The following is a 21,285-nucleotide window of genomic DNA, read 5'->3' as shown; positions in this document are numbered from 1 at the left end:
GTATTTTATTCAGGTATAAAAAACATGGGGAAGGGAATAGGAGGTCAAGCGAACATACAGTACAAAAAGCGAGATGTTGCAGCGGTTCAGAAGGAAAGTAGGGAGACAGGAAGCCCCAGAGGGCAACAAGGCATAAGTCTTAAGGCAATAAGGCATCGCGAATGACCCCCCAGTAGACCCCCATTCCCTTAGCAAGGCCGAGCTGGAATAGCGTCCCGCAACACAGTAAAAAAAACACACCATCCCTCCAGCCCCCCAACCCCGGAAAATTAGGAGAAAGAGAAGCAAAGGAAGAAAAGGAAGAAAACAATACCCCAACATCCCCGTCCGAAGGTCAGCATTAGAAGCATATAACCCCGCCCCCTACCCCCAGTCCCAAACCCCCGATCCCGCACATTCACTCCGCTGGAGCCGCCGGCGGCGTCAGCCTAAGAAGTCGCAGGTACCGCGGGCATGTGAGCTCGCGAAATTCCGTGGACAACAGTGCCAAAAAGGGGTGCCAGAGTTCTTCAAACTGGTCAACATTCCCAGCCACCGTCAGCGACATCTTCTCCATGCCCAGTACCTGCCAGAGCCTGTGTAACCAACCAGTGATAGAGGGGGCAGTGGGGGTACGCCAGAGTACAAGGATGTTTTGAACCGCGGAGCCCAGCGCAATCGCAATCTGCCTACCCCTGCGGGACTTCAGCGGGTACATCAGGTCGTTGGGGAGGCCTAGCAAGACATACGCAGGGAAGCGCGGGAGCTCAATCTCAAAATGCCTATCCACCTCATCCAAGACCTCTTTCCAATAGGCCGACAGCACCGGGCACTCCCAGAGAATGTGCGTAAGGGTACCCTCCTGTCCGCAGCCGCGCCAGCAACCTTTATCGCCGACTTTGCGCATCTCGTAGAGCCGTTCCGGGGTGTAATACCAATAGGTGGACACCTTAGTAAAGGTCTCCGTCAGCCCAGTGTGGTACGCAGAGTGCCTCGCCCGATACGCAATCCTGTCCCACTCCTTGTGGCTCAAGGTTCTGCCCAATTCCCTGTGCCAGCGCTCCCTCCCTGGGTTATGGTAATGAAACGGCGGGGGTTGGAGAAACTTGTACAAGTCGGTGATAAGCTTGGCATCCGAGGTCCGGGTTACCAGCCATCGCTCATAGGGCGTAATCGAACGGGCAGCGACGTCGCGCACTGGGGGTTGTAGAGCCCAGTGGCGGACTTGCATATAACGCAGTCTGTCCCCTTCCGTCAGGCCAAACTCCTGCATGAGCTGCTGGAAGGGGAGTACGCCCTCCGGTCCGTAGATCTGGAAAAGCGCCCTGCAACCCGCGCTCACCCAGTGGGAAAAGGCTCCCGGTTCCAGGCCAGGAGTGAAGTCTGGATTGCCAGCAATGGGAGTGAACGGCGATGGAAAAGTGGTGAGCTCGCGAAGCTCGCACACCGCGTCCCACACTCTCAGCGGAACCCGGGTGATAAAAGAGGCGTAGAGATTAGGCGGGCGGTGAGTGCGCCGCAGGAACGGGACTTCCTGGAGTGTACGGCCCGCAACTGCCTGGTCTTGAAAGAGCCAGTGCTTGTCCGATTCCCACCGGCTCCACTCCACCAGATACCGAAGTTGTGCCGCCTGGAAGTACTTCCGGAGGTCCGGGACCCCGAGACCCCCCGCCTCCGGGGCAAGCATGGAGAGGACCCGCTTCATCCGAGGCTTACGGCCCTGCCACACAAAGCGGGAGATGTCTGCCTGCGCCTGTCGTATCCAACCTACAGGGGGCTGGAGAGGTAAAGCGCGAAAAAGATACAGGATCTGAGGCAGTATCGTCATCTTCACCGCTGCGATACGGCCCAGCCACGAGAGCAGGCCTTTGTTCCATCGGCCGAGTTCCTCTTTGATCTTTTTGCCCAGAGAGGAATAGTTAGCAGCGACCATTGCAGGCAGGGAAGGCGCAAGCAAAATCCCCAGGTAAGGCACCGTGGAGGAGGACCATTGCAGAGGAAAAAGACGCTGGAGGTCCCGCCTGGTGTCAACAGAGAGGGACACGTCCAGGGCGGCCGACTTAGACATATTCATTTTGAAGCCTGCCACGCGGGCAAAGGAATTCAGTTCCTGGACGCAGGCAGGGAGCGACCGCCTAGGGTCATCCAGGGTCAGCAAGACATCGTCCGCATACAGGCTGACAGTATGCGTGTACTGCCCCATCTTCACCCCGATAGCATCCGGGTTATCACGAATCCTCTGGGCAAACGGCTCCATATAGAGGGCAAACAGGAGCGGTGAAAGGGGACAACCCTGTCTTGTGCCACGCTCAATGGCAAAGCTGCTGGAGCTGTGTCCGTTGACACGCACCGATGCTGACGGTCTCTTATAGCAATTAAAGATCATAGTGCGGAACTTCTCGCCGATCCCCAGTTTCCCAAGAACCAGCTCGAGGTACGGCCAATGAACCCTATCAAAGGCCTTCTCCGCGTCTACCGATAGCAGCATCCGCTCCCCCGGGACGCGTGAGGCCTTTTCTAGCACGTGCGTCACCCTCTTGGTGTTGTCGACCGTCTGCCTACCGGGTACAAAGCCGGCCTGGTCCGCCTCCACCAAACCTGGTAGATGTAGACCCAGTCTGGCCGCCAAGATCCCCGTGTAAAGCTTGAGGTCCACATTTAGAAGCGAGATGGGCCGATACGAGCCGCATAGAGTCCGGTCCTTTCCCGATTTCGGGATAACCGACACGGTCGCCGAAAGAAGGTCCGGCGGGATGGCACCCGGTTCGGAGAAGGAGTTGAATAAGCGAGCCAGGAGAGGCGCGACAGTGGGACAGAAGGTCTTGTAAAACAAGGCCGTATAGCCACATATACTTTAAAAGAGATTGGGTCTCAAGATAGATCACTGCGGAAAACCTTTATCTAAGGCCATGATTCTGGAGTTAAAGAGATCCAGCTGGCTCCCTCCAGCATAAGGTTTTCTAGCCATCCCAGTGCTTTGCCTCTGACGCCAGTGTCCTCCAATCTCTGGACTAGGGTTGCATGAGAGATGGTATCAAAATCTGCCAATTAATCCAGGAGAACCAGCCTAGCCGAGTTCCCCTGGTCTAAGGCAAGCCTTGTTGTCTTAGTGGCCTCCACCAAGTCTGACTCCGTGGTATAAGATGCACAGAAAACTGACTGGGCGGGGCCCAGTAGGGAATGTGTCACTAAAAAAGAGACAAGTTGTTGGTTGACCAGAATCTCTGTGACTTTTCCAACAAAGGGAAGCAATGATATAGGTCTGCAATTGACCAAATCAGTAGGGTCGGACGTAGGTTTTTTGAAAGGCAAATCCTTTCTCGATTTCACATAAAGCTGTATTGAGTTGTTTGTGCTTATGATCTGAACACTTTGCTGCTAAATTTACTGATGCCATGTTTTTGCATATTGCCCACTAATTCTTTATATAAAATGTAAATCAACAACATTTGTTTGTCATTCTTATCAGAATGTTTCAGCATTTATTACTCGATAGGAGGGCCGAGGTGGTATGGGGGAGGGGGCTTTGAAGTGCTGCTTGCTTTGGCAATGATAGTAAATGGAGTGCTGGACCCCAGAGGAACCTCGGGCGGTGCCACTGTGAGGACAATGACATCGCTCTCTCGCTTCTCACCAAATAATACCTGCCAATGACAGTCAGTTAGTCCGCATTGCACTTGCTGTGAGAAGTGGCTCTCGAGGCACTTGAGAGCCAGACCCGTCATACAGCTGCCCCTTCCATATGAACACTGGGGTGCCCCTAGGTTCACACAAAGCGTTTTCAAAGCTCATTAGTATTTTCCAGGGACTTCATCACAAAGTTTCTGCATGGGCGCACACACAGGTACTTTAGAAATGGTAAAACTGACATCAATGGAAGCTGAAATACTCCCTTTGAACGTGTTTGAAGCATATTGTCCCCTTCAGCATTCCTGAAGTTTAATTAAAGCCGTTTGTTTTCTTGTCCTTGTTGCACAGTGCAGTTCACAACATAGGGACCGATATGTTGGAACTTGACTGCCACATAACCAAAGATGACCAAGTCGTCGTTTCACATGATGGAAACCTGAAGAGGTCTGCGGGTGTCGACATCAATATCTGTGACCTGAAATACTGTGTGAGTAAACGTTGCGTACATTTATGCTGATTATGTGACTTCCAATGCTTAAAAGGGAATCAAGATTGCACAAGAAACCTAAACTCATGACTGTTCATTGTTCCACAGAGACAAATCTAAACAACTTTACATATCAGTTATACCATCGAATAATAGAGTTGTCTGCAGTAGCAAAAACCTAGGCTGAATTAAGACAGAGAAAACAACAGGTTTCTGCCAACTTCTCCTACCTTACCAGACATATATCACAAGGTTGTACTATCATTGAAAGCAATTTCAGTGTTTAATTGCTCTATTTCCATATATTCAACATATATGGTAGCAACTGCTAACTAAGTCCAACAAAGGACTGGGACCATATTTTCCAAATAAATTATATATGTTCTATTTAAATTCGCAATAGGAACATATATTTCACATGGATATCCTAAAAATGTGGCTTGCATCCAACCTTCCTGAACTTAGGTGGGCGCCCCTACTTTAAGGTGGTGAACTTGCACGCTATATGATCCGTCCAATTTCTCTGTAAAGAAACAGTGAATTTAGTTGAATTTGTTGACATACAAGGGTGTGGCTGGGTCTGGACTAGAGTATATATAGTTAGTGTTTATCTACTCTGAAAACATTCTTCTTGATCACTTCTTTGACTCACACTTTTTCTGTTCAGAACAGTTAGCAAGAGAACTTGAGTACAATTTTTGTAATCTTTGAAGAGAACTTCCTGTATTCTTTTTCAGTAGTAGGTTGTTTTGGCTGGGAAGATGGGATATCTGAGAGGGGACTGGAGTGACTTCAGGTTAATAAGCACCCCCCCACCCCTGCTCCCCCTGCCCACACGAAGTCCTCTTTTTAGGTCTCGCCTACGGAGCGCGCATTCGCTACATAGGAGGACATTTAGCCGTCGCTCTGGTCATGTTCAAGCACACACTCGCTCTGGTCATTTTCTAGCATCCACCTTCCGGGAGAGAGCAGGAGTGCGCCACAAGCACGAGTGCAGTGCTTGAAAATGAGCAGACTTCGGGTTCTACTTAGGGCGACAGGCACGCTGCCGTGGGGGTAGGCCATAGCCTTCTGCAGGGGTGCAGGGTGGTGTGGGTGGGATGGGGTCTGTATATTGTTCGTTTTTTCTTAGTTCTATGGCTCTTTTGTATCCCTTTATCGGGACGCTGTGTCCGCACGCACACTCCATGGGGTGTTCGCTGGCAGTGTAGGACATGACTTCTTCGCGTTAATGATAATGATAGCACACTTACACGTCCTACTTGCCTCGTCCCCGATTGTGGGTCTAGAGTATTGTGTGCCTTATTCGCCATGGGGCGCGTACTGCGGCGCTGCGTTCTTTCTTCATTGTTTTTCATATTCCTTTTACCTTCCTCTTCTTTTCCCCTTCTTTGGGTTAGTGTAGCGGATGGCTATCTTAGTGTTGCTGTTCTGACTCCTTTGATTGATACCAGCACATGTTCAAGTGGGGACGGGTGGACGGTGGGCAGCGGTGGGAACTGATTTGAAACGGGGGAACTATGCGTTGCCTTTGTCAATTGTTGCTGTTATTTCTGATTCTAACTGCCCCCTTGTACTGCTGCTTCACCAACTGCCCGCCATAGGAATTCGGAAATAAACAGTTGCAATTGCTCCTGCTATACTTCCTACTATATTATAAAATTAACCTTCTCTTATCCTGCTCCTAGCGGTTATATTTGGCCTTTTAATGTTTACTGATTGTTCATAAAATGCTGAGGGACTGCTGGAGAATTTCTATCCTGATTTTGTGCGCCCGTAATGTGTTGTGGCCGGCCTGATTGGTTGTAGGCCCGTATTTGTACGCTTCTGCTTGCACAATAAAGGTTTTAAAAAAAAAAGAAAATGAGCAGACTGGGCGCGCGCAGCTCTCCCGGGCTCTCTTTCTCGTTCTCTCTCTCTCTCTCTCTCTCTCTCTCCTCTTGCTTTCTCTCTCTCCCTTTCTGTCATGCTCTCTATTTCTCTCTCTCGCTCTCTCTCTCCCCCTCTCTCGCTCTCTCTCCCCAGCTTTGCATGAAGGCACCGGTTTTAGTGTAAAGCAGCCATTTCAGCTGTATCTTTAATTTCGGATTTGTTTCTAATTACACACATCGCCTTTTAAGTACAATTTCGCAAATCATTCCTTTTTTTATATTGTCAAATGTCTAGTGCAATTCAGAAAAGTTGTCATTTTCCAGCAAAATAACATTTGCGGAAGGGGAGCAGGCAATGACTACTTTCAACACATTTTTAAGCACTCTTAGACATGCAAAATATTATTCTTTAGCACTCTCTGGTTCTCTCTCGCTCTCTCTCGTTCCTCTCGCTTTCTCTCTTTCTCTCTGTCTCTCCCGCTCTCTCTTTCTCTCTCGATCTCTCTCTCTCCCCCTCTCTCGCTCTCTCCCTCCCCCAGCTTCGTATGAAGGCACACTATTTATTGTAAAGCAGCCATTTCAGCTGTATCTTTAACGTCAGATTTGTTTCTAATTACACGCATCGCCTTTTAAGTGGAATTTCGCAAATCATTCCTCTTTTTTATATTGTCACATGACTAGTGCAATTCAGCAAAGTTGACATTTTCAGCGAAATAACTTTTGTAGAATGCTTTGAAGGGGAGCAGGCAATGACTACTTTCAACACATTTTTGAGCATTCTAAGACGTACAAAAAATTTTCTTAACATTTATTTTTCAGCGTCACAAAAAATGGGAAGACGATCCAATTAATCTATAGTTGTCCACAGTCCGCTCCTGCGTGATTAAACCACTGGATATTTTCTCCAATAGAATACCTCCAGATCTGTTTCCCACATGAACACATCCTGATGAATCTCTAAGGACCCACGCTGTGATGTATATACAATTTATTTTGCTGCACTGCACAGCATGTAGCCAGTGGAGGCAAAATTCAACAATCCTTGGCATAGCCAATTAGTTTCGCCTTTGGGACCTTCTAAGTGTTTAGCCGTGCAACAGTTAATGTTGTTGCAGTAAGGATATTATGCTGCATAACTAAATACTTATAAGGTTCTAACGGCGAGGCCTATTGGCTATGCCAATGCTCGTTTGATACCTGTTGCAGTTAGCACTTAGCCTTCATAACTTTTTTGTTTACTAGAAAAGGTATCTTCTGCATGCCAATAGATGGTGTCGAACGGCTATGCATAGGCGTCATCTATGCTGAAAGTGATATGTGTGGTGCCTATATAGACGCCTCCCTAGCATTGACTAAAGTTTCTTTTTTTCTGCTCCAACAACACAAATCCATAGAAGAGCAACCTCAGTCACATTTTTACCACTTTTTTCAACACTTTGTCAAAATATTTTTAACATTTTGCTCCCAGTGTGCCTTAACGAGGTCCCTACGAAATCCATGGATTGTAAGCCCTGTGGGCCTGACACAGGCAAATGTCTGTGATGGACGCCCACCTGGTTTGCCTTTGTTGCCTGGAGCAGGACCACGACTCCAGGAACTGTCCTGATTGCTGCACTGTGAATCCAAAGGCAATTTGGGAGTTGGAAATGAACCTACTGGTGCCACATCAGAAGACTCCGCATCGCATCAGGTCCTGCTCCGCTCTTGTAGTCGTTCCTGTCAGTTGTGATCATGGTCAAAGTAATCGTCAGGTAAGTTCCACAGACATAAGTAGTTAAGAAGATGAACGCTCTTCAACTTTGCCACACCAGTCTAAGTCATCAAAAAAAGCTCGGGAACGAGACCACAAGTTGAAGCCCTGCTCCTGCACTTCTCTTTTGGAGCCTGAGACTGGGTCCGCTCCGCGCCTCCCTGAATTTCCTGGAGCTGTAGCGACCACTGCCCAACTCAAAGAGTTTTATGAAGACATGTACCTCATATTTGTGTGACCTGATCCCTCTGGAGTGTCTTCGGTCCTAATGGGTCAGTGAGTTTGCCCTTGGTGCCAATTGGACCCTCAGGATTCGTTCCTGGATTCAAACCAATTCCTGTTGCGAATACAAAATCTTTCCCGGGGTTCATCCCCTTGGAGCCATTCCTGGACCACCGCCTCTCTGCAGTGCCGAGCTCATAATCATTCCTGACTCGGATAAGGAGCCAGAGCGTGTCTCTGTACATCCACGTGAGCGCCAACCGGAATGACCGCTCGGGTCGGAGACAGTTCCTCCTTTCTGTGACAGGCCCTCTGAGAATTTTGACTAGGGGGAGGAATATGAGATTCCTTAAGGCTATCCTGATCCTCATAAAAACCCTTTTGCCCAATTGGATGACGACAGCTAGTATAAAGACTAGTCTTGTCTCCCCTCCCAGTATGGCTATGGAGAATATGGCATGATGGTGAGGAGGGTGGCTGAGAGCCTGATTACAGCTGACCTCCTGCATTCGCTGGGGTTCACTATCAACATGCCGATGTCACACCCACCTCCATCTCAGTCTCAGATGCTTCCTTTCATGGGAACCGTTCTGGACACTGCAGTTCTGCGACTATTCTCCAGAGTGGAGAGTCCAGGACACTTGGGCTAAAATCTCAATGTTTCGACCTGAGTCCTGGATTTTGGTGGGACTGACTCTAAATATAGGCTAGGGCCTTCTGCATCCTCCTGATCAAGCATTTATGAAGGCATATGAGGGCTCTGCAGTGGGATTTGAATTCCCAGTGGGCACAGCATCACAGCAATCTCTCTGGTGTCCTTCAAATTTCAGAGGAGACAAAATAAAATCTGCAGTGGATGCTAACGGACCACAGTTGGGTCAGTGACAGACCCCTTTCCCTTCCTGGCCCAAAGCTGACAGTGGTGAGTGATGCATTGCTTCTGGGCTGGGGTGGCCATAAGGGAGAGGTGGAGTTCAGAGTGCTCTGGTCTCTGACAGAGACTGCGCTCTACATCAATCTTCTGGAGCTGAGAACGATTTGTTTGGAATTGATAGCTTTCATGCCTTCCATGCCCTTCCCGGTATGCTGGTCCAGGAGTCCATGGGAAACACTATCACCATGTGATGGTGCAACGAGCAGGGCGGAGCGGAGTCGTGGGCCTTGTGCCAGGAGGCCCTGAGCCTTTGAACATGGCTGGAATGTCTCAACATTTTCCTGGTCGTGCAGCACCGGACGAGATCTCTAAATGTCAGGTAAGATGAAATCAGCCATTGATGAATTGTGGACGACGAATGGCGTCTGTACCCAGAGAGGTGGCTCAGGGTCTCTTTCAGAACTGGGGAGGATCTTGGCTAGATCTATTCGCCAATGCAGAGAACGTGTAATGTCAGCACTTCTGCGCACTGGTGTTTCCGAAGCATCTCTCGCTCGGAAACGCATTTTAAGTAGACTGCAAAACGGAACTCCTGTACACCTTTCGGCCGATACCTCTCCTTCCTCAAGTTCTGACAAAGATTAGAACTGACTGAGCCCAAGTCATCCTTGTGACTCCAGATTGGGCGAGGAAAATAAGATATCTAGAAATCCTGGGCATGAGCATCTGCCCTCTGATCAGGCTGCCCTTATGGGACGATCTCCTGTCACAGCAACACAGGAGAGGGTTCTACAGCCATACCTGTCCATTCTCTACCTTCATGATTGGAGATTGAGCAGTGACAGTTGAGAGTGTTCGGTCTTTCCCTGAAAATCTGTGAGGTCATCCTGGCAACCACATGTTCATCAACCACAACTGTATACGCATGCTGTTGGGGCAAGTTTGTGGCTTAGTACACTGAGAAACACATTAACCCATTTTCTGCACCCTTGTCCAACATGATGTTGTTTGTTCTGTCACTAGCCCAGCAAGGCCTTGCTCTTGGTGCAGTCAAGAGGTATCTTTAGCCATCTCAGCTTTTTTGTGGTAGCCAGACCAACCGTCCCGTTTAAGTCACCCATTGTGACATGTTTTCTGAAATGTCTTCAGCACATGTTGCTTCCCACCCTTTTGTTATGCCCCAATGGGGTGTTAATTTAGTTTTAACCTATTTTATGTGTTCCCACTTTAAACCCTTGCATAACTGCCTTCTATGACCTCAGATGATTAAGGTGGTCTTCTTGGTGGGCATCACATTGGTCTGGAGGGTCAGCAAGCTACAGGCTCTTTCTGTTCACCCTCTATACACTAGCTTCTTCCCAAACAGACATGTTCTCTGAACCTGTGCCTCTTTTCTGCCTAAGGAGGTGCCACCTTTCCATGTCGGCCAAAAAATCATGCTGCTGACTTTCTTTCCTCCGCCTCACCGCTCCAAGGAGGAAAAGAGATTCCACCTTCTTAGCAAAATCTCTCCATTGAGTAGCTTGTGAGCTACTGGTAGCTCTCCAGCTACCTGTAAGTTGCTCTCCTATGTACAGCCCAGCTCAATAAAGTAGGACCTTTAGGTTGGTTAACTTAATATATGTATATCAAAATTTTAAACTGCGTATTTGAGACAAAATTGTGTGTATTCTCAGAATTCATAGGCCAATGCTTGGAGAAAAATGTCTGAATTTCCAAAATGCATTTAAAGTTGATATTTGAGTGAGAAATCATGTGGTGATGGGGAGACTGAATACAAATATTATTGCTGTGAACCCCGGGACATTGCAGCTATGGCTGTAACATATATATTACTCATGTAAAAGCATTGTAAATTAACAAAACCTTTGTTTCATTCCTGCTGGCAACCCTCCTGACTACAAGCACTGAAGTGATTACTGCTGGTAATCTTCCATAGGGTGGCCACTAAATAATCTTGTCTGATATGGTCACATTTACAACACTAACAATAATAGATTGACTTAGTTTTCTTTGAACCTAAGTAACTCTTATTACTGAAAAGTTTGGAGCCCCTGGTCTGCACCCTTTAAGAGCACTGTCTTTCTATATCGATTGCACCAAAGAACACTGTGTAGATGATCAGCTCTTTGTAGGGTACATTGGAATAAAGAAGGGGGCCATCTCCAGATGAACTGCATTCTGAATCAAGATCTGCTACGTATTAGCAAAGAGGCATCCTTCGCTGAGCTTTCTGGTTTGTTCCACCAGAGCCAAAATTGTGTTTACTTTGTTAACTCATTGAGCTCCTGTCCTGGACATCTGATGGGCTGTTACATGGGCATCCTTGTACGTTTACCAAACACTGCTTCCTGACAGTCAAGTCTGTTGTCGCGTGCACCTAGACCATTCAGTTCTCCAGGACTTTTGGGTTGGAGACAGTTTGCAGGCCAACCTCTAGGGAGGTATTGGATTGGTTTCTATACTATGGTAAGGAATCTGCAGCAAATGACTTTCATTTGTTAATCCTTTATCTGGTAGAGACTCTAGCCACATATTTCTTACGGAGCCTCCCATCCTCCCCTTTCTGCATACTGGACTTTCCACCGGGAAAAAAGGTCCTTGTAGGCCGTAGAACTTGCACACTGGTCAAGAAACCTTCTATCATGGCCCGTGCTACTGGCCTGGAAATAGTCTCAAACTGAAGTCAGTTCTCCGTGGTGGCGCCTATATAGGCACTGTGCACAACGCTTCTGGCACTGCAACACAGAACCTTTCAATGCCACCTATAGCACACAGAGGTTCTGTTCAAGATTTTCTGGATCCAGTCTGATGTCTGGGGAATATTCTAAGGTATGGAATCTATGGCTAGATAGTGTCTCTATCAGGAAAGGCGTTATTAAAGGTAAGCAACTTGTTAATTTATGCCTACTTGATTTTTTTGAGCCAAAAGAGCTATGAAACCTATGGGTGATCCTGGAAAGTTGTAAATGTCTGAAAAGTAGACAAACTTCTCAATTCAGCAGGGGGTCACTAGTGTAGATTGCTCATGGTTTTCCCAAAGAAACGAAACTTTGAAATTGAGGAACGTAAGTAGGCAAAAATAGAAGTAGGTGATAATGTCACTGCCTGTAAGTTTTGTTTGTCCTGAAGACCCATTTAAGACGTTAACTTGCTTACAACAGAGGTTTTTAGTTGCAGGGCTATATTGTGTTTGTTGGTTGTCTGAAAACACACAAAATCTAGAAATCAATGGAGGGGCAGCTTATAGTTATTTTTTATGTGAACACACCATGCATCTGTATATAAGATAAAACTTAATAAACAAAAAAATGGATATGAAAGAAAGCTATGCATTTTCTAAATGTGTCCAAGAATCTAAGTTTAGGAATATTGCTTATTTTAATTTGGAGTTGCCTTAATATTGTGTGATTCAGAGGGCTAATTTGCAAAATGTATTCTCTTCCACATTTAAATTTGGAAGCCAAAAATGGAAGCAGTAGATAATAAATGTTCTACTACCCCGGTACGTCTCTTGATAAAAATGGTACCCCGCTCATGTGGTTGAGCCAATCACCAGAGAAAGGAGAGGCCTTCTAAATAAACATGGCAACAGCAAGATTTTACATTGAACTTTGTCTTTCTGGGGCTGTTGGTAGCTGTGGTATTTGGGCCCAGGGTCAACTGGCACCCAGAGAATCTTCAAACACACAAAAGGTGATGGGAGGAATACTTTTGATTAGTTTAACCACTGGCAATTGCTCAGAAAAGCAGTCCATAACATTGTTCTTTTGCACACAACGCCACCTCAGCTTTTCCCCAGCTAATCAGTCTTAGTACTGCTCTAATAGGAGCAGTCCAGCCTGAACTGCCAAGCCAGGTCCTCTGAACTGAAACACAAGCATCCAAAGACTAGTATCCGGCGGATTGAGCCTTATCAGCCAGGAGCAGTTTGATTCTAGAGGCACAGTGAGTAAGGTACCCATATCTGGGTATAACCTAGGCCACTTAGGGTGCTATGTCAAACACACAAAGGTGATGGGAGGAATGCTTGCAGTTTCTTTATCTTTATCTGGTTAATGTTGACCATAAAACATATATAAAAATGACAATAGCAGCAAAAAAAAAAGAAATTCATGCATATGATAAAATATAATAATACAAAAGAGAAAATGTCAATTACAAATCAAGCAATGATAGCAGTTAACGGGCAAAGACGTCCCCTCGACTTTGCAGTTAGTTTAACCCCTGGCATTCGCTCGGGTAGCATTCCAAGTCATCTTGATTTTGCCCACCATGTCACATGAGATTATACCCGGCCATATGCATATCAGTCTTGGTCCTGCTCTAGTAGGAACAATCCAGACTAAATTGCCAGGCGAAGTCCTCACTGAACTGGAATACAAGCAACCTAAGACTAGCTCGGCCTCTTTCGGCTCTTCAGTCGGTGCCGCTTCGTTCTTGTGGCACAGTGAGCAAGTGAACCACATCTGCGTATATCCTTAGGGCATTACATCAAACACACAAAAGGTGATGGGATCCAAGCTATACTTCACTGATGAGACCTAACCAGGCTGAAATCGGTCTGAAGTTGCTTGTATTCCTTTAAGGAGGGGGCTTCGTCTGGCAGTTTGGGCTGGCCTGTTCCCTTTAGGAGCAGTGGCAGTACACATTTGACAAGGCAGACCTTTGTCTAGAGTGACTCAGTGGGCTAAAAATGTTGGGTTGGTATTCTACCCCAAGTGGTTGCCAATAATTAGAATTTTTGCAAACATTCCTTCCATCATCTTGTGTGATTGATTTTAACCCTTAACATGCCGAGATCCCTCCAAGCCAGACAACCCTGGATTCCTCAGAGTCTCTAGAGAGCCATATAGAGGGTTCCGGCATCAGAAGTAGGTAGTAGTTGCTATTCCAGCTACTTTATTGTGCCCAAGAAGGACAGGGGCCTTCGTCCTATACTAGACCTGTGCTCTCTCAATTTCTTCCTGAAAAAGGAGAAGTTCAAAATGCTCACACTCGCTCAAGTCCTTTCTACTCTTGCCCCGGGAGACTGGATCGTAGCATTGGAATTGCGGGATGCATACTTCCACATCCGGTCCAGCCTGCCCACAACGTCACCTGCGTTTCACGTTAGGTCTGGAGCACTTTCAGTTCACCATGCCTCCCTTTGACCTTACCAGTGCTCCTTGGGTATTCACCAAGGTGATGGCTGTGGTTGCAGCTCATCTGCAGAGATCAGGTGTACTTCCCCTATCTCGACGGCTGGCTGTTGAAGCCAGGGTCATCCCAGGCAGTTGTCTCCCACTTCCAGACTACAGTTGACCTCCTGCTGTCCCTGGGGTTCACTATCAACATGCCAAAATCTCAGCCTCAACTCTTCTCAGATGCTCCTTTTCATTGGAGCTGTTCTGGACACAGTGCTGTTTCAGGCTTATCCTCATGAACGAGTCCCGGATATTCAGGCTATGATACCGATGTTTCAGCCTCTATCCTGGATTTCAGTGAGACTGGCTCTGAGGCTGCTGGGCCTCCTGGCCTCCTGCATTCTGATTGTACCACATACCCGCTGGCACATGCTGGGCTGTGTAGTGAACGTGAAATTCTAGTGGGCACAGCATCAGGGGAATCTTTCTGACATGATCCAGCAATAGCTCTGCAGTGGGGGTTAACAAACTACGATTGGGTCAGCAGCAGATCCCTCTCCCTTCCCCAACCATATCTGACAGTAGTGACAGATGTGTCCCTCCTGGGATGGGGTGGCCATCTACAAGAGGTGAGATCAGGGTCTATGGTCTCTGGCTGAATGCGGGCTCCACATCCACCTGCTGGCTCCAAGCAATCCAACTGGCATTGAAAGCCTTCCTACCCTCCATCAAGGGAAGGTTAGTGCAAGTGTTGATGAACCACACAACTGCCATGTGGTACTTAAACAAACAAGGCGGTGTGGGGTTATGGACCCTTTTTCAAAAGGCCCTGCGTCTCTGGAGATGGCTGGAATGTCAGGAAATGTTCCTGGTGTTTCAAAGTCTGGTGATATCTTTGAACGCCAAGGCGGTCGAACTCAGCCAAAAACACCTAGTGAATAATGAATGATGTCTTCTTCTGGAGGTGGTGCAAGAGAACCTTGGCGTGATCTGTTTGCCACGGCAGAGAACGTGCAATGTCAGAAGTTCTGCACACGTGAGTTTACAAGGCAGCTCTCATCAGAGACGCTTTTCACCTCGAGTGGAGCTCAGGCCTCCTATATGCATTTCTACCCATGCCACACCTGCCCAGAATTTTCAAGATCAAGAACAACCAGGCTCAAGTTATCCTTGTGGCTCTGGACTGGGCCCAGATAGTCTGGTATCTTGAGATGCTGAAAATGGCCACTGGTCCTCCAATCAGGCTTCTGTCACAGCAGCAGGTCAGGGTTCTTCACCCAAACATTTCCCACTCCCCCCTTCATGCTTGAAGATTGAGCGGAAACAGTTGACAGCTATTGACCTTCTGCCCAAAGTCTTTCATGTCATCTTGGCAGCCGGCATCCCTCCACTAAGATGGTATACGCCTGCCGTTGGGCAAGGTTGTGGCATGGTGTGCAGAAAAACAGGTTGACTCCCTTCCTGCTCACCTTTCGCTAGTCCTTTTGGCCTCTTAGGCTTCAAACTATCGAGGCAGCCTTCTAAGTGGCTGTAACATCTGCCCAGAGGGTCAGTGAGTTCCATCCTTTGACATCTAAGCCTCGTACATCAACATCTTCTCAGACAAGCTGATCCTTTGCACTAGGGCTTCCTTCCTATGGAAGGTGGTCACTCCCTTTCATGTAGGCCAGTCCATCACCCTGCGTACCTTTTAAACTCCCCCTCATCCTTCTAAAGAAAAGGAGCGACTCACTCAGCTGAACCTAAAAAGAGCATCGTCGGTCTACCTTGATCACGCAAAACCATTCCGGGTGGATAAACAACTCAAATTAGAGCATGTCGGAGCCAAGGAAAGGAAAGTGACACAGAAACGGGCCATCTCCTGATGGATCGTGCTCTGTATTAAAATCTGCTATGCATTTATTTATTTGAGTAGCTTTATATAGTATGAACATGACCCGCCAGGATATCAGTGCACTGCACATAAAGCAGTTAAGTCATACATACAGGGAAAAACATGCGAAGGAATAAGCAAGAAACAATAAAGATAACATCTACCATATATTCATGGAAATATGTACAAAGGAATAAGCATGAAGCAATACAGATAAAAATGCCAACTGGGCTGGCAAACCCAAGTTCTGGAGGTGTCCACAGAAAAATAGTCAAGCTGAGTGACTTTAGGAATACTACTGAAAGTATCCTGGTTTCAAGAGGTTGTACGCTCCATATTCTTGGGGCTTAGCCAGAGAGAGGAGTGGTTGTAAGTTATTTTTTTGTTGAACTTCTGTAAGGAGTTATGCTCCTTTAGGAATAACTACCACTATATAGTTCTAGTTTTCTGGCCAGGGAGACAGGAGTGTTATGGTGGAGGGCCTTGTGTGTCATGTAAGCTTTCTTCAACTGAGTTCTTGCTTTAAAAGTGAGCCATTGTAGATCTTCTGAATCTCAAGATGAACCTAGTGGCTGATTTCAAGTGGCCTTTAATGGGCCCAGTTTTACTTTCGGTAAGCCTGCAAGAGTAGCGCTCCTGTAATCTAATCGGTAGATGACTAGGGATTGGACTGCTAGATAAAAGTCATCAGGGGGCCAGAGGGTTTGATTTTCCTAAGTGTGTTCAATTGGTAATTGGCTCCCCTAGTGGTAGCAACGAAATTCTCTTGCATATTACGGTATTTGTCCAACGTTATACCTAATGATCTAGTAGAGTCAATAATGTGGGGGGCGCAGTTGAGAGCTCTGTGTTGTTTGAGACTTTTATCTATGGGGGGCAGAGTGATTGTGAATGGCGATCAAGTGGGATTCCATTTTGATGGTGTTGATCATGAGGTGATTGCGGGTCAACAATTGTTAGGTTTTCATAAGCGTGCAGTTGAGAGCTTTGGTATCTTTGGGTGAGGAAACTTTTAAATACAGTTGTCTATTATCAGCGTACATGTGATAATGAATGTTTGAGAGCTTCAGAATTTCAGTAAGAGGTTCCATGAATAAGTTGAATAACGTGGGTGAGAGTGTGTATCATTGAGGATCTACAATAGCGACCAGAGTACTGTCAAATACGGTTTGGTTGAGTTTAAGTCTTTGAGCTCTATTATGAAGCTAAGAAGAAAACCGGTTTAAAATGGGGCAGGATAGCCCAATCCTTTTCTCAAGGAGTGTAACCATGCTGTCATGTTTGACTGTGTCAAATGTAGAGGAGAGATCAAGAAGAATAAGCAGGCAGGAATTGTTCTGTTCTGGCTATCTCAGGGCATCAGCGACAATGTGTGTTAGAGCTGTTTCAGTGCTTTGTCACAATCTGAAGTCAGATTGGCAATGATCTAGCAGTTGAAACTGCTCAAAGTGATTGCAGGGTGGCAGGTCATGAAAACCGTCCACTCTGGATCCCCGGAAGACTCCTGCCCACACCACATCTTCAACAAAGCCAGCATCACAATCCTACCCCACCTCTGGAAAACCATCAACAACTCCTTCTAGACAGCGACCTTCCCGAAGAGCTGGAAGCACGCAGAGATAAACGCCTTACTCAAGAAACCCAAGGCGGACCCCAAGGACCTCAAAAACTTCTGACCCATCTCGCTGCTCCCGTTCCCAGCGAAGGTCATCGAAAAGGCTGTCAACAAACAACTGCCCAGCTTCCTCGAAGAAAACAACATCCTGGACCTGTCCCAGTCAGGGTTCCGCAGCACCGAAACCGCCCTCATCACCGCCACCGACGACATCAGGACCCTGCTCGACAACGGAGAAACCGCGGCCCTCATCCTCCTGGACCTGTCTGCTGCTTTCGACACAGTCTGCCACCGCACACTAAGAGCATGCCTCCACAATGCCGGAATCCAAGAGAAGGCCCTGGACTGAACCACCTCCTTCCTCTCCGGGAGAACCCAGAGCGTCTGCCTCCCCCCCCTTCCGCTCCGAAGCCACCGAGATCATCTGCGGCGTACCCCAAGGCTCATCCCTCAGCTCAACGTTGCTCAACGTCTACATGGCACCGCTCGCCCACGTCGCCCAACGGCACGACCTAAACATCATCTCCTATGCCGAAGACACCCAGATGATCCTCTCGCTCAGCAAGGACCCCCACACCGCCAAAACCAACCTCCGCGAAGGAATGAATGCCGTCGCCGACTGGATGAGGAACAGCTGACTGAAGCTGAACTCGGACAAGATGGAGGTCCTCATCTTCGATCCCACCCCCTCGGCCTGGGACGACTTCTGGTGGCCGACGGCACTGGGAGCACCCCCTACACCCACAGACCATTCACGAAACCTAGAGGTCACCCTCGACTCCAAACTCTCCATGACGAAGCAGGTCAACGCCGTCTCCTCCTCCTGCTTCAACACCCTCTGCATGATTCGCAGGATCTTCAAGTGGATCCCCACTAAAACTAGAAGGATGGTCACCCAGGCCCTCATCAGTAGTAGACTGGATTACGGCAACGCACTCTACGCAGAAGCCCCGGCCAAACTCCTGAAACGGCTCCAACGCATCCAGAACGCCTCATCACGCCTGATCCTCGACATCCCCCGGCCCAGCCACATCACACCCCACCTGAGGGACCTGAACTGGCTCCCCATCAACAAGAGGATAACCTTCAAGCTCCTCACCCACGCACACAAGGATCTCCACGACACCGGACCAGCGTACCTCAACACCGACTCAACCCCTACACCCTCACCCGCGAGCTCCGCTCCGCAGACCACGCCCTCGCACCGTCCCCCGCATACGAAGTGTGACCGCCAGCGGCAGATCATTTTCCCACCTCGCCGTCAAGCCGTTGAACACCCTCCCCATCCGCCTACAGCAGACCTAAGACCTCCTAACCTTCAGGAGACTCCTCAAGACCTGGCTCTTCGAACAGTAGCAGCGTCCCCCCCCCGCTTACCGCCTACATACGCCTCACGGGTATGTAGTGCGCTTTACAAATGCTATGATTGATTGATTGTATGCATTTCTCTAGTATGTTTGCTGGAGTCGAGATGTTGGTAAATGGACGAAAATTGTTGAGGTAGGACAGGTCCGCATTTGTTTTTTTTGTTTTTTGGGTGACCTGTCGTATCTTTAAGCAATCAGGAAGCATGCCCTGGAAGACAGATTCATTGACAATGTTAGACCATAAAGGGAGTATGGAAGATCTAAGCTCTTTGATGAGCTTGGCGGGGAGAGGATCACTGAAGTGGTTGGAAGGTTTTATTGATGGTATTGTTGTGAGTATATAAGCTTCATCCAGGATTTTGAAGACATTCCAAGTAGCATTATCTTTTGTAGTATAACCAGTATGAGGGGACCTCACCAAGTGTTGCACTGGCAAAAAACTGGGCTGGATCTGGTTTAGCAGATGCTGAGAGGCGATTTTCAGTTCTGATTCAACCCTCATTGTTTTTCAATGAAATAGGTGGAGAACTCATCGCTGCTTGGCATTTACCCAGTATCTACAGAGTGGTGGTTATATTGGCAAATTGTTTATTTGACGATTTCAAATATTTTTTGGGTCAGTTTTTAGCATTGTCTAGTTGTGCCCTAAATTATGCTGCTTTTGCACTTCAGATGTGTTGGTTGTCAGAACTTCTTATTGACCTTAGGTGCTTGAGATGTGAGATGGAGGGAGAGGATCTCAATGATTTCTCACCAAGCCTTAACTTGTGTCTTTTCCCGTTTAGTTTGCAGTGGAACCAGGGTTTGTAGTATCTCCTGGGTATTCTTTTTAGCTGCTTCAGAGCAATCGTACCTAGCATGTCTGACATGTAATTGCGGTGTTACAGATGTCGGTAGGCTTATCACTGTCCTGTTGGGTATTGTAGCTGATTCAATTTTGCAGCAACCCCTGTACGATGTGCAAACATTGTCCGGATTGGCAGCAGTTGCTTTTTCACTATTGCTATGATTCTTTTATAACTAGCGTACTTTTGTCTCCAATTTGAAGGACTCGCGAAGCGTGGCAAATGTGCCTTTGGTCACGGTCCATCAGCTTGGTAGTTGGACATTATTTTAGCCTTAAAGTCCTGCGGAAAAAACACATCAGCCGCTTCTGTGGTGAAAATGTTCATGCCATGCACAGAAGTTTGTAACTAATAAACAGAAGAATCTGACTTGCATGTTCACTTGTTCCATTGACTTATTAAGAAATTCACAGAAACAGTAGAGTGTGTACTTCGGTGCATTCCCTTCTCCGCATGACGAGCAGTGCGTAAAGTAGTGTCTCATTGTTACAGTTCTGGTGGCAGTCGCCGGATCCAGGCATGCCCTCCAACCCGTATTTGAGATCGGCAAGATGGTGGACTTTTCCTTAACATCATTTGGCAGCATACCTCTTTAGTGAATGGCCCTAGACTTCTTAGGACCTCTCAAGACCAAGTGTCGTGAGAGGACTGTAACTGTGCGACTCCTTGTAATGGTTCAATCAGCATTGGGGCAGTTCTTTCATACCGGAAGAGGCAAGTCGGGAGCCCAGTCACTTCTAGAGGACAGTTCCTAGGGACCGGTTTGTAGCTGGAGACGAACGAGGAGCAGCAAGGCAATAAGTGAGACAATGGCAGCTGAGTTAAGATGGCGATGGCTGGCCAATACAGGGATATTAACTGGAAAGTGATTCCAAGTTCCGGAGTCTATTTGAGGCACGACCTTCCATTGGCCATCTTGTTTGATACAAGTTTGCCAAGAAGCAACCCCATGAGGGTTTGCGTGCTCATTCCACTAGAGCTAAGGCTGCAACCACTGCGTTAGCCTGCAGAGTTCCAGTTGTGAACATCTGCCAGGCAGCAATGTGGGCATCTCTGCACACATTTACCAAACACTACTGCCTGGACAATCAGGTCCGTTTGGATGGGCACTTTGCCTCTTCGGTCCTGCAGGACTTTCTGGTTTCAATCCTGTTCACTGATCCACCACCAGGGAGGTATTACTTGGGCATCCATTCTAAGGTAAAGAATTTGCGGCTAGAATTCTCTATCAGTCGAACAATTTACTTACCTCCGGTAATTCTTTATCTGGTAAGGAGTCTACCTAGCTGCCGATTCCTTACCAACCCACCCATTGTTCCCACTCTGGGAACGTATTTATAGGTACAGGGTTTCTCCCTCTTCAGGGCCCTTGTTTTCCACACCAGTAGTCAGTGTTCTTTGTGGCTATGTACTCCTGGCATGGAAAGTCACCAAAAGAAACAGATGTCAGTGTGCAGGGGTAGCGCCTATAAAGGCACAGCACATGTCACTTCTCATGTGGATAGCACCGCTGACACCACATGGAGCCAAACAATGCCATCTACTGGCATGCAGTAGATCCCTATATCTATCCCCCCAGAGGAGACCGAACAACTGTTTGGGTTTTAAGTTGGAGGTGTGGCCCGATCCTAGGACTGGGCATTTCA

At 47.6% G+C, this 21,285-nt stretch overlaps 1 protein-coding gene across 1 annotated transcript in view; it reads left to right on the top strand.

The window, feature by feature from the left end:
* GDPD1 (glycerophosphodiester phosphodiesterase domain containing 1) overlaps positions 1-21,285 on the top strand; it is a 256,407-nt gene that overhangs the window by 60,799 nt on the left and 174,323 nt on the right. The window contains exon 2 of the mRNA XM_086954967.1: positions 3,958-4,096. Coding sequence (XP_086811093.1) covers positions 3,958-4,096 — 139 coding nt within the window. The remainder of the gene's footprint in view (positions 1-3,957; positions 4,097-21,285) is intronic.

Source organism: Lissotriton vulgaris, chromosome 2_1, assembly GCF_964263255.1.
Source record: "Lissotriton vulgaris chromosome 2_1, aLisVul1.2, whole genome shotgun sequence".
Lineage (NCBI taxonomy): Eukaryota > Metazoa > Chordata > Amphibia > Caudata > Salamandridae > Lissotriton > Lissotriton vulgaris.
Note: the sequence above shows the minus strand (reverse complement) of the source record. Positions and strands in the feature narration are given on the sequence as shown.